Here is a 12,659-nt window from a genome sequence, read left to right as displayed (position 1 = left end):
TTGTTTTTTCTGCAGTTCTAATTATCCTCTGAAGTCTGTGTCTGTCTTGTTCGGTTGCAGAACCAAACCAAACAGTTATAGAGGTGCAGATGACAGACTCAATAATTCCTCTGTAGAACTGTAAGCAGGTACAAGGTGAATCATGCAATGATCAGAGTGTCCCACAGCTGCTCTTGGTAAAGACTAATAAGCATCTTTTAATGTTATGTAGCAATGGTCTAAAGTATTCTTGCCTCTAGTGGGACAATTGACATGGTGAAAGTATTTTAGTAGCTCTTTCCTTAAGTTTGCCTTGTTTAGATCTCCCAAAATAATGGCCGGTGAATCGGGGTATTTGGCTTCAGCCTCCATAATTTGGTCAGCTAGAGTTCGTAATGCCTTGTTTACACAGGCTTGTGGTGGGACATAAACAGCAATTAGAAGAAATGAGGAAAATTCATGAGGCAAATAGTACGGTTTACAGTTGATAATGTCTTTAAGTTTTCATCACAGAATTTATATATTATAGTTATATCCTGAGACCAGCTGTTGTTGATATACAAGCATAAGCCTCCTTCCTTCTTTTTACCAGATGTTTCTGCAATTCTGTCTGATCATTGAATCTGAAACCCTGGGATATGCAGGCTGCTATCTTCAATTGATTCATTTAACCAGGTTTCAGAGAAACATAGGGCTGCTGAATTGTAAAAATCAGAATTGTATCTGTTTAAAAGTTGTATTTCATCCATCTTATTAGCAAGAGAACATATGATGGTTAGGAAAATTGAAGGCAGAGGAGTTTTATTTCTTCTATTCTTGTTTAAAATTCCCACTTTTTTACCTCTCCTTCTCCGTTTCCTCCGTTTTTGTTTTTGTTTTGGTAATCCATGGCGCTGGGGAAATTGCTTCTTCCTGTGTTAGAATCTCCTCCTCATTTGTAAAGATGAGGAGAGGAGTGAGATCACAGAAAGCTGCTCCTTAAAGAAACATTGCTTAATTTTTAACAGACGGTCTCGTGACTATGAAATCCGTAGTGAATCGCAGAGGATAATAAAAAATAAAAAAACCATTAGAAAGCATTTCACCAAGGCGGCCTTCAGCGATGCCATCTTGGATGAGTTAGATAATAGATTTATGATGATTTTACACAATAGAGTTAGATAATAAGAGTATCTGTGCAAATTTCCAGCTTTACTATATATGTACAATATGGATGTTGCTTCCTTTCAGAAATATTGAAAGTTTTACAATAGTAGCTGCATGCCACCTGCTGTAGGACAGGAAAAAGGGAAACTTGCCAGTATGTTCGTTTCCCTTCTGCCAAAATATACAGGTTAAATAAAGATAATGTTATTATTAGATTTGTTAAGATTGATGAACAACTACAAATCATTCACATTTGTGCATCTAATGGCATCTAGGACTCATGATTATTCAGCAATATTATTTGGCAGCAATTCCTTGGCCTTCTTTGGATTAATTTTTCCCTCAACTCTTTCATAAATAGCCAAGATTTGGGTTTTCAGCAGGTTTCCCATGGCAGATAGCAAGATGATGAGGTATTTTGCTTTAAGGTATCATTATACTGTTTATGGAACAGAATGAAACTTTCTAGCTTCTTAATCCCAACTTTTTTGAAGCACCAGAACTACAATTACCACTGAATAGGAATAAAGTAAAGTATGACAAAAGCCACTGAAGATAGGAGTTTCACACAACTTGTATTCTCTGGATATTTATCTAGCTTGAATAAAAGTGAAATGTTGCACAAGTTTAAAAATAAACAATATTCTTTCCAATTAATTTTGCCTAGGATTACATTCTTGAATATATTCATCTTTTGGCTATTCCTCCCACTCTGCTTTCCCCATCTTTTCTACTAGTATTTAGAAGTAGATAAATCCAACCACTGATGCACAGCTTCCACCAATGTTAATGTTATGCCGTGCAAATTACTTTAAATGAATGATGTATTAAATTCCTTCCTTTTAAAAAGAAAATTGCAGATACAATTTGATTTTAGATATAGGCCTGCCTATTAAGGCAGATGGACCAATAAAATTTTAGATAGTCAAAGATGTTTCAAAGGAAGGCCCATACACAATCTGTAGAAATATAATTAAATAATTTAATAATTACTACTGCCATGAAGTTCCTGCTTTTCCTTACAAGTTTTATACTTTTGAAATAATCCAGGCTACATGATCTTGGATTAAATACTATTGCAATTATAGTTGTATTTTTAAAAAATCTAGTTCTCTGAAGATCTTGAAGATAACCAAAACGGTTAAAATAAATGTAAATTTACCTGTAGATTAAATTAAATTAAAACAAATCTGGTGTGCTGGAATCTGGCACTGAGTATGAGAGAGGAAAGTAAAGAGAAATTTCAACCTTGAATCATTGCTATGTAGGAAGCTGCCTAGGAGGGATCCTCCCTAAGTTCTAGTCAGCATTTATCAGATAGGTATGCAGCATATGCTTCAGTTTGGCAAAAAAAAATTGTCTATGGGCAAACATGCAATAAAGAAACTGCTTTGAGCTTTTACTTGTATTGTTCTTGGTTTCCCATGGTTGACATCTGGTAAACAAATTACCAAAACAGATTGGTTAGGTTTCTTCAGAATAAATCTCAAATGGCATAAATTACATGCCTAATATATTGCATACTGGGAGAAGCATAGAAGCAAGAATTTATTTATAAAACATACATATTAAAACCAAAAGGTCCCAAATCTTTCCCCTTTTCAGTATTCCTAGAAATTTTCTAAGAATAAATGTTTATCTTACATATAGAATTTTATGTCAATGATTTAGAACGTCATGGTAAGTGCTTCTTCTTCTATAGCCTAAGGATTGTGGGTCTCAGCCTCATGGCCTTGACACATGTTTCAACAGCAAACAATTTTTCTAAAAGTTGCTGTTCACGATATCCTCTAGCATTTTCTTTTTCTCCAGGGAAGCGCTTGGTGCCTGGTTGTACTTACATGCAGAGACAAGCAATGAGGCTCTCCTACCTATAATTTTCGTTTCTAAATCCTGGGAAGAGAACTAATAGGACCACAAAAAAGACAAAGAATAGAAAATGAAGACGCTAAAGTCCTTTGGGACTTTAGAATTCCAATAGACAAGCACCTACCACAAAACATCCCAGATTAACATTATTGATAAGCAAGTCTGGTTAGTGGACATTGCAATAACTGGAGACAGCAGAATAAAAGAGAATGAACTGAAGAAAACCACAAAATACAAAGACTTGCAAATAGAAGTAGAATGACTGGCCAAAAGTCATTCAGCTGGTTTTTATGCCTAAGGGAGGCCCAGACATCAAAGTATCCTGGTTTCTAGGTCAGCACCTTCAACCCTACACTATACCAATATATTTACACTGAGAAATTGTAACACCAGTTGCTTTTAACCTAAAGATCAGTATATGCATAATCTTGCAATGTTTTAAGTATAATCTGCTCAAGTTGATTAACATTAAAGTTCTACCATTAATTGAAAGGTAGGGATATTTATCAGACATAGCCCAACAAACCTTCTCTAATGTGTGTCAGCTTTTGTCGAAGCAGATAGTTTATTATGGCACATAAGCTTACATAACAGTGATGACCCACTGTATTCCAGTTCATTCCATTTAAGATGTTAATTGCCTCATATATCTCATCTTGATGAATATATTCCTGGATGATTTCTACAAGGCCAAGTTGTCCTCTTGGGGTGACACCTGCCACAAAAAGTAATAATAAAAAAGTCATTCCAGTCAACCTAATTATGTTTATTTATTTCACCAAGAATATGTCTGTCTCGTTATCTGTTTTTCACCCATTGAAATATATAAGGTATACACTTTGGGCAGATGCACTGGTAAATAGTATTTGCTTAATGATTCAGGATAGCACTACTGTATAAGAATATATAAAAATATACCCCTTTGGAAGCAATGAATCAAAACTCAATTCATTTTTGCTTGCCTCCTATGAGAATAAAGACAGAAGAAAAAATTTAAAGGCTATATCAATATTAGCAAAATGACTGCAATGAAAATTACTAAAGTTCAAATGTATAGCATTCTGTCCCATAGATTTTGTTTTTATCTGTAATTTGAGACTGATTATATAGTACATATTTCATGTACAGACACACTTCTGTTATCAAAAAATATTAAGTGCACATTAAAAATGCATCTTTACTGCATTCATATATTTTATATCGCTGTGAATACATGTTGGGGCTATCAAAATTGAACGTTCATGATAGTACTGTTTTCAATTTATACAAACTCAGTAGAATTCAGCAAGAAAAGAGAGTCTCTACAGGGAAAATAGACACTTTGTGGCCTTTACTGGCCATCCATGATTCCCCTACCTTTGATTTACATTTTCATTGTGTAATATTAAGTAAGTTTAATCTTTTCTTATTATTGCCTATCAATACAATCTCGTTTTTGAATTTCTGAATATTTAAATTTTAATTACAATCTGGTTCTACTCCAATCTCCATGAAATAAAATATTGATGTTTTTTGCAGGAGGGATAAGTAACAACAAATAGTAAATCTATTAAAAGCCCATTCTGGAACAAATGAAACAGACATTTTTATATCACTAGATGCAGAAAAAGCTTTTGATATGGTGAAAATAGAATTTACAAGTAAAGAAAATAGGATATCCTTTAGAAATCGTTACATATAAAAATTTATTATTTTAATCTCTCTGCTTGGGTGGTCACAAATAGGATTATCTTCTATGTAATCAAAATGTGATAGTTAATGGATCAGAATGTAAAAATAAACTGTTATCACATGCAAATCAAATTTTAGATCTTTTAAATCAGTGGTCACCAACCGGTGGTCCGCAAGAAAATGTTGGTGGTCCGCGGTGCACCTGGGTGGAGGAGCTGCTCTGGGATAAGCAATGGCCAGTCCCGTGACTAGAGCTCTGGAAGATGGGATTGGCCAGGCAGCTCATGGTGGGGCTGTAAATCTCCGCTGTTGAGGGAGGTTCGGGCAATTTGTAACTTTGCAGCAGAGCCCTCACCGGCTGGAATGAGGTAATGGTGCAAGGGGGGAGAATGGTGGTGCAGGTGGGCCGAAGCAATGGGTAGCAGGAATCCCACACTGTTTCTTCCCCCTGCTTTAGTTTCCTGTTGGCTGAACCCACCAGTGGCTGTCCTTGCCCATCGCCCTCCCTTCCCAGTCACTCCTCGCCTGGCAAGGGAAGGGGAGGGGGGAATGGAGATTCGCTCCATATTCCAGAGCGGGAGCTGGATCTTGCGGCTGTTTCTTCCAGCCCTTGTTGATGCTTCTGCACCTCGGTCTCTCGGGGAGACGCTTGACTTCCTCTCAGCCCCAAGACTCTGGCTGGCCCATGAGAAAGAGTGGGAGAGAGAGAGAAAGATCCAGCAAGAGATGAAGCTTCGCTTCCATTCTGGAATATGGAGCGAATCTCCATTCCCCCCCTTCCCTTCCCTTGCCAGGTGAAGAGTGATTGGGAAGGGAGGGCAAGGGCCTTTGTGGGCCTCTGCAGCTCAGACTGGTAAGACAGTCTGTTATTAACAGCAGCTGCCTGCAATTACTGCAGGTTCAAGCCCCACCAGGCCCAAGGTTGACTCAGCCTTCCATCCTTTATAAGGTAGGTAAAATGAGGACCCAGATTGTTGGGGGCAATAAGTTGACTTTGTATATAATATACAAATGGATGAAGACTATTGCTTGACATAGTGTAAGCCACCCTGAGTCTTCGGAGAAGGGCGGGGTATAAATGCAAATAAAAAAAAAAGGAGGCAGGAACAGCCACTGGTTGATTCAGCCAACAGGAAGCTAAAGCAGGGGGAAGAAACAGCCCGGGGTTCCCGCCACCCGTTGCTTCGGCCTGCCTGCACTGGCATTCTCCCCCACTTGCACCATTACCTCATTCCAGCCGGTGAGGGCTGTGCTCCAAACCTGCAAGTTTCTTCCATCCCTTGTTGGTGCTCCTGCACCTCAGTGTCTCGGGGGGATGCTTGACTTCCTCTCAGCCCCAAGACACTGGCTGGCCCATGAGAAAGAGTGGGAGAGAGAGAGAGAGAGAAAGAAGCGGAGAGAGAAAGAGAGGGGGGAGAGAGAGGGGGAGAAAGAGAAGGGGAGAGAGAGAGCGAAAGAAAGAGAAAGGGGAGAGAGAAAGATGACAGAATGAGTGGGAGAAAGAGAGAGAGGGGAGAGAGAGAGGAGAAAGAGAGGGGAGAGAGAGGGGAGAAAGAGAGAGAGAGAGAGAGAGAGAGAGAGAAAGAAAGAAAGGGTGAGAGAAAGATGACAGAATGAGTGAGAGAGAAAGGGAGGGGAGAGAGGGGAGAGAAAGAGGGGAACGAAAGAGAGAAAGGGGAGAGAAAAGAGATGACAGAATGAGTGGGAAGGGGAGAGAGAGAAAGAGGGGAGAGACAAGGAGAGAGAGAGAGAGAGAGAAGGGAGAGAAGAGATGACAGAATGAGTGGGAGAGAGAGAAAGAGAGGGGGGAGAGAGGGGGCAGAGAGAGGGGGAGAAAGAGAAAGACAGGGAGAGAGAGAGAGAGAGAAAGGGGGAGAAAGAGAGATGACAGAATGAGCGGGAGAGAGAGAAAGAGAGAGGGAGAGAGAGAAAGAGAAAGAGGGGGAGAGAGAGAAAGAGGGGAGAGAGAGAAGGGGGAGAGAAAGAAAGAGAAAGGGGGGAGAAAGAGAGATTACAGAATGAGTTGGAGAGAGAGAAGAGGGGGAGAGAAAGAGAGAGGAGGGACAGTGCCTGAAGGACCCCATCCCGACACTGGAAGTCCAGGCGCTTCAGCAAGCAGTATGCTGGATTTGTATTAGTGATCCCCGGGATTTAAAATTATGGACTTGGTGGTCCCTGAAGTCCAAAAGGTTGGGGACCCCTGTTTTAAATGGCTCTTAAAAATATTCCCAAATATATGGGAAGTGTAAATATAGTGCAAATGAACATGGTCATTAGAATAATAAATATTTTGAAAAAATGCCTATGTTGCTTACACTTTTAAAAAATGAATTAATAGTTAAACAATGTCTTATGAAAGAAAGAAACCCCTACGATCTTATTGTTATTCTCAAATATACAGGTTTCATATAAATATTATGGTGATCTTGAGCCAATCATTATACCATTAAAACTTTGAAACATTACAAAATGAATGCAATTTATCCAAAATATCTAAGTGCTAATATATTCAGCTAAAGCTTTTGTTTTACACACACACACACACACACACACACACACACACACACACACATACTTTATGAGCTTTAACAATCCAAATCTGTTTTGTTAAAGCTCATAAAGTATGTGTGTGTGTGTGTGTGTGTGTGTATCCAAATCAGGAAGGCGTGGCCAGTGCCACGGGCAAGATGGTCGCAAACTCCGATGTCTCCTGGTTTGTGCTGATATCCCCCCGGCCAGGGGGGTCCGTCCGAACTTTGGATCAGACCATAACTGCCTTGAAGGGGCAGCAAAGAGTGGGGGAGCCGCCGGAGCGAACGGGGAGATGGCAAACTCCCCATAGCTCCGGATCTTTTCCCCCGACCCAGCGGGGAGGAATGCAGCGCCATAGTCCATCATGGCAACTGCACCAAAGCCGCAGCGGCTACAAGAGCGGGCAGGAGGAAGAAGCATCAAGAAACAAATTGTTGAAATCAGGTGAGTGATGATCTCACGAAGAAAAAATAAGAATTTAAAATAGGCACAAGCCTTGGGGAGAACTTGTAGATTGGCCACTAATTGAATAAGAAATGAGAGTGAAAGTCAATTTGGAGAATACACATTCAGGAAGTGAAAGAGAGAAGATAGGGCTTGGAATGGAAGCAGAGCCCCATTTAAATAAAAAAAAGGAAAATAATTTTTTTCCAACTAAACAATGGTTTGGAGATTCATGGAAGTCTTAACGGATTATTTTGGAAACTAAAGAAATAGAAGAAAAAAGTAAAAGAAGCTATTGAACTGTTTTTTATGCGAATATCTCAAATCCCTCTGTTTTAAATTTATGGAATATTAAAGATATCAATGGGACATAAGAATTTGGAAGATAAATAAATACAATTAAAGGGAAATTTTGGAAAATCGACCTCCACGTACCAAAGTATTTGAGAACAAAGGAACTTTATTATCAAAATGGCTACCTGTTATTTGTGAGCAGTAACTGAGACATCTAGAGGCAGAGGAAGACAGCTAGAAGATTGGTGTTGCTGGGACTACACAACAGCTTTAGAAGAGAGTTTCAGATGGTGTGTCTTTGAACTATAGAAATTGAATTCTCTATTTAAACAAGAACCCAAAGGCAAAGAAAGTATGCAAGAATGGAATAGCAGACTATTCCCCATGGAGAAAGTTCTGTGAGTGTGGACACACGACTTTTTTCCCGAAAGGAACTTATGGCTGCCTTTATAATTAGAGGCATAGGAAAATAGCAAGAGTCGAATAGCTTTCTTGTGACTATTCCCATGAGGATTGATGTCGCTGGGACCACACAACAGTTTTAGAAGAGATTTCTATATGGTGTGTCTTTGGATTATTGGTTTAAGCGGAGAATTCCTTATTTAAGAAGAACTCAGAGGCAAAGAAAGAAAGTAAGAATGGAATAGTGGACTATTCCCACAGAGAAGGTGCTGCTGATGTAGACACACAATATTTTTTTGAAAGGAATTAATGGTTGCTTTGAGAGTTATGTGAAGAAATTTATTTTAGAAAATTTTAATATCTATATTAAAATATGAGTGACAACTATGATAAAAATAATTGAGGTTTTGGGAAATGGAGGGAAAAATACTAGAATAAATTGGGTTAAGAGGGAAATGAGTGTTATTATATCGAGGAAAAAATGTTCTATTTTTTTGTTCTTACATATAAGTAAGGTAATGAAAAGATTTGATAGAACTTCTAAGGAAACAGTTAATATTTTGGAGGAATAACTGAGGGAAATAACTAGTGACTACCCTTGCAAATATTAAATTTTTTGTTTGATATTAAAATGGATTAGATGGAAAACTTTAAATATATGTTAATGATTTGAGGTAAAGGAAGACGAAGGGAAGAATGAAATTGTCTATGTGATCTTTAGGCAGTTTTAAGAAAGAGATTTTAGATAGGATGACCTCTGATTAGTAATGTAGATATAAAGCTGAGAGTGGTGAAACTTTAAAACGTAAATAGAATTTATTAATGAAGTTCAAGGGAATTAAGCATGGGGACTAGACTTCATTTAAATATTTTCCTGAATGGGTTGAATTTGATTTATTTTTATAATCAGATAGTGTGCAAATAAATAATTGAATTTAAAGAAGAAAGAAAATACATTGTATTAGACTATAATTTAGGTGAAACTTGATGTGTTTAAAGATGTACCTGACCAATAATTTGTTCACAATTTTTTTTATTATGCTTGTAAAAATTTTTTTAAATAAAATTGGCAAAAAAACCCTCAACCAATCCAAATCTCTGGAAAAATTTTTTATTGCGGGAGGATGTTACTGAAACTAAATTTACAATTTAATGTTACTAAAAAATGAAAGAAAATTACAAAAATTTGGACAACATAAAAGAAATGAAATAAGAGAATTAGAATACCCTAGTTAGGAAAATCACTATTTTCACATTTTAAAAAGTTGATCAAGTGGTTAAGGCACCAGATTAGAAAATGGTAGACTGTGAGTTCTAGTCCCACTTTAGCCATGAAAGCCAACTGAGTGATCAGAGGCCAGTCCCTCTTTTTCACCCAACTCATCTCACAGAGTATTGTTGTGGGGGTAGTAAAAGGAGGAAAGTGTGTTGGATATGTTTGCCACTTCCAATTATTTGTAGAAATGATAAAGGAAGGATACAAATAAATAAAGAAATAAAATGTCAAGTGTGCCTAATTAGTTAAATATTATTTTGAGAGAATATTAGGCATTTTTTAAAATTTCATTTTGTCACAACAGTATACACATTCATTGACATAAAACAACACCACATCATAAAGAAATATATATATATATATATAAGCAAAAGTATGCAATAACTATGTTAATTTGATATAATGAAAGGGAACAATAGGACAGGAACGGTAGGCACTTTTGTGCTCTTATGCACGCCCCTTATAGTCCTCTTAGGAATGGGGTGAGGTCAATAGTAGACAGTTTTTGGTTGAAGATTTTGGGATTTTGAGTAGAGACTATAGAGTCAAGTAATGAGTTCCAAGCGTTAACAACTCTGTTACAGAAGTCATATTTTCTGCAATCAAGTTTGAAGCGGTTGACATTAAGTTTGAATCTATTGTTTGCTCTTGTATTATTGCGATTGAAGCTGAAGTAGTCTTTTACAGGAAGGATATTGCAATAGATGATTCTGTGTGTTAAACACAGGTCATGTCGGAGTCGGTGGAGTTCTAAGTTTTCTAATCCCAGGATTTCAAGTCTGGTGTCATAAGGTATTTTGTTGTTTACAGAGGAGCGAAGAACTCTTCTAGTAAAGTATTTCTGGACGCGTTTGATTGTATTAATATCAGAGATGTGGTATGGATTCCAGACGGATGAGCTGTATTCAAGTATAGGTCTGGCAAATGTTTTGTATGCTCTGGTTAGTAGTGTAGTGTTTTTGGAGAAGAAGCTGCGCAAGATTAGGTTTACAATTTTTAAGGCCTCTTTTGCGATGTAGTTGCAGTGGGCTTTGGCACTTAGATCATTTGATATGAAAACTCCAAGGTCTTTGACAGGGTGGGGGTCGTCAGTAAGGTAATGTCCGTCAAGCTTGTACTTGTTGTTTGGGTTCTTTTTTCCAATATGTAAGACTGAGCATTTGCTGGTTGAGATTTGGAGTTGCCAAGTTTTGGACCAATCGGATACAAAGTCAAGTTCTTCTTGAAGGGTAGAAATATTGTTAGTGGTATTAAATAGGTTGACATCGTCAACAAAGAGAACACAATAACTTGAGATAAGGTCACAGAGATCGTTTATGTATAGAATGAAGAGCGTTGGTCCAAGAACACTACCTTGGGGAACGCCACTTTTGACAGGAACAGGATTTGATAGAGCGTTGCTCATTTTGACCACTTGTCTGTTTGACAGGAAGGCATTTATCCAATTGTGAAGATTTTTAAAAATTGTTTGGAATTCTTTTTATGTTAGACATGTAATAAAAGTGAAGGTAGATATTTTTTAGTAGCTCCCTATTGGTTAGATATTATTGTTGTCATCAATCAGAAAGACCCCCAAGAAATATGTATGTTCATGCATTGTTACATTGTATTATCAAAAACTGAAATTTGTCTATTTAGGAAGAATTTTAAACATATAGAACCAGAACTGTTGTAAAAAAAAAATGTGGATCTATATTTTTTTAAAAGATGCATTTATACCAAAGATTGGTTCAACAAAATTTGTCAGTTTGCAGCCTTTTATCGGGCTTTGTTTAGATTTGTAATATTATTATTTTGATATTATACGTATATGTAGAAAACTGGTAAAATTTAAAAATGCTTTTCATTTTTAAAATTTTTATTGAACAGTGTTACTGATCATTTTTCAAATATTTTGGTATTTGGAGGGAGGGTTACCATTCTTACTAATTTTTTTTTATTTTCTTCCCTTTTTTTTGACTTGCATTGTTTAGTTAGGGCATATAGAATAACAGAGTTGGAAGAGACCTTGGAGGTCTAGTCCAAACCCCTGCCCTACACCACTTCAGACAAATGGTTATTCAACATTTGCTTAAAAACTTCCAGTGTTGGAGCATTGGCAACTTCTGGAGGCATGTTGTTCCACTGTGTGTGTGTACGTGTGGGTGGGTGTGGGTAGGTGGGTGTGGGTGTACACACACACATATCTACTTCAATAATATTTTAAATGAAATGTCTTATTTTTGTTTTTAATTTTTGTTCTTCCTTGTATTATTACAAGTTTTGTATCAAAAACTCAATAAAATTTTTAAAATTGCCAATAAAAACGTTATCTAGCTAGTCTCTCACAAGTATACCACTGTATGTTGCCCAGATTACTCGCACTTAAGTACACATGTTATTGCAACCTTAATGGGAGACTCAGTTTTTCAAATTTCAGGGCCTTCTTTACATGTTCTGGAAGATAACATGAGTGACATATCACAATTGCTATTTAGAAGCCAAAAAAGTGGTCTTTGGATGATATTCAGGTGTGATCACGAGAAGTTGCATGTTGTAACTGGAAGATCTGACTACAATAACACATAAAATACTGTAAAAAAGTAAAGAAGTATTGGCGGAAAATTCATTTATGGCTGACAGAAGTAATTGGAGAAGAAATAGAATATAAACCGGAACTATTCCTACTGGGAATTATAAATGGGAAATGGGAAATATATATTAATTTACTTAATAATACATATTATAACAGCAGCAAGAATGATTTTTGCCCAAAATGGGAAAAATAAGGAAATCCCCCTAGGAGATGAAGTGATTAAAAAAAAAAAAAAATTGACATGTGCAGAAATGGACAAATTAACACTGGAATTGAAAAATAAAGGCAAGTCAGATTATTATAAGATATGGAACAAATTTTATCAATAGTTGGAACGGAAAGGAAGGATGAAAAATATGAACTGACTAGAACTTATAGAATGGAGAACTAAGGGTATGTATGTAACTGCAATAGAATGAAAGAGGATAAGACAAATGTATAAGTAATATAGATAGAAAAATAATATCTTTA

At 36.9% G+C, this 12,659-nt stretch overlaps 1 protein-coding gene across 12 annotated transcripts in view; it reads right to left on the bottom strand.

Annotated features, from left to right (window-relative positions):
• Positions 1-12,659, bottom strand: part of WDPCP (WD repeat containing planar cell polarity effector) — a 262,122-nt gene that overhangs the window by 78,890 nt on the left and 170,573 nt on the right. For 11 of the 12 annotated variants that reach the window (XR_009155037.1, XM_058182449.1, XM_058182484.1 and 8 more), the window contains one exon: positions 3,521-3,709. The exons of the other annotated variant lie outside the window; for it this stretch is intronic. Coding sequence is in view for 10 of the 11 variants with exons in the window: in XM_058182449.1 (XP_058038432.1) it covers positions 3,521-3,709 (189 nt within the window). In the remaining variant the exon portion in view is untranslated. The remainder of the gene's footprint in view (positions 1-3,520; positions 3,710-12,659) is intronic. 12 annotated transcript variants of the gene reach the window in all.

The sequence above is a fragment of the Ahaetulla prasina genome, chromosome 1, assembly GCF_028640845.1.
Source record: "Ahaetulla prasina isolate Xishuangbanna chromosome 1, ASM2864084v1, whole genome shotgun sequence".
Classification (NCBI taxonomy): domain Eukaryota; kingdom Metazoa; phylum Chordata; class Lepidosauria; order Squamata; family Colubridae; genus Ahaetulla; species Ahaetulla prasina.
This window is presented reverse-complemented; position numbering and strand designations above follow the sequence as displayed.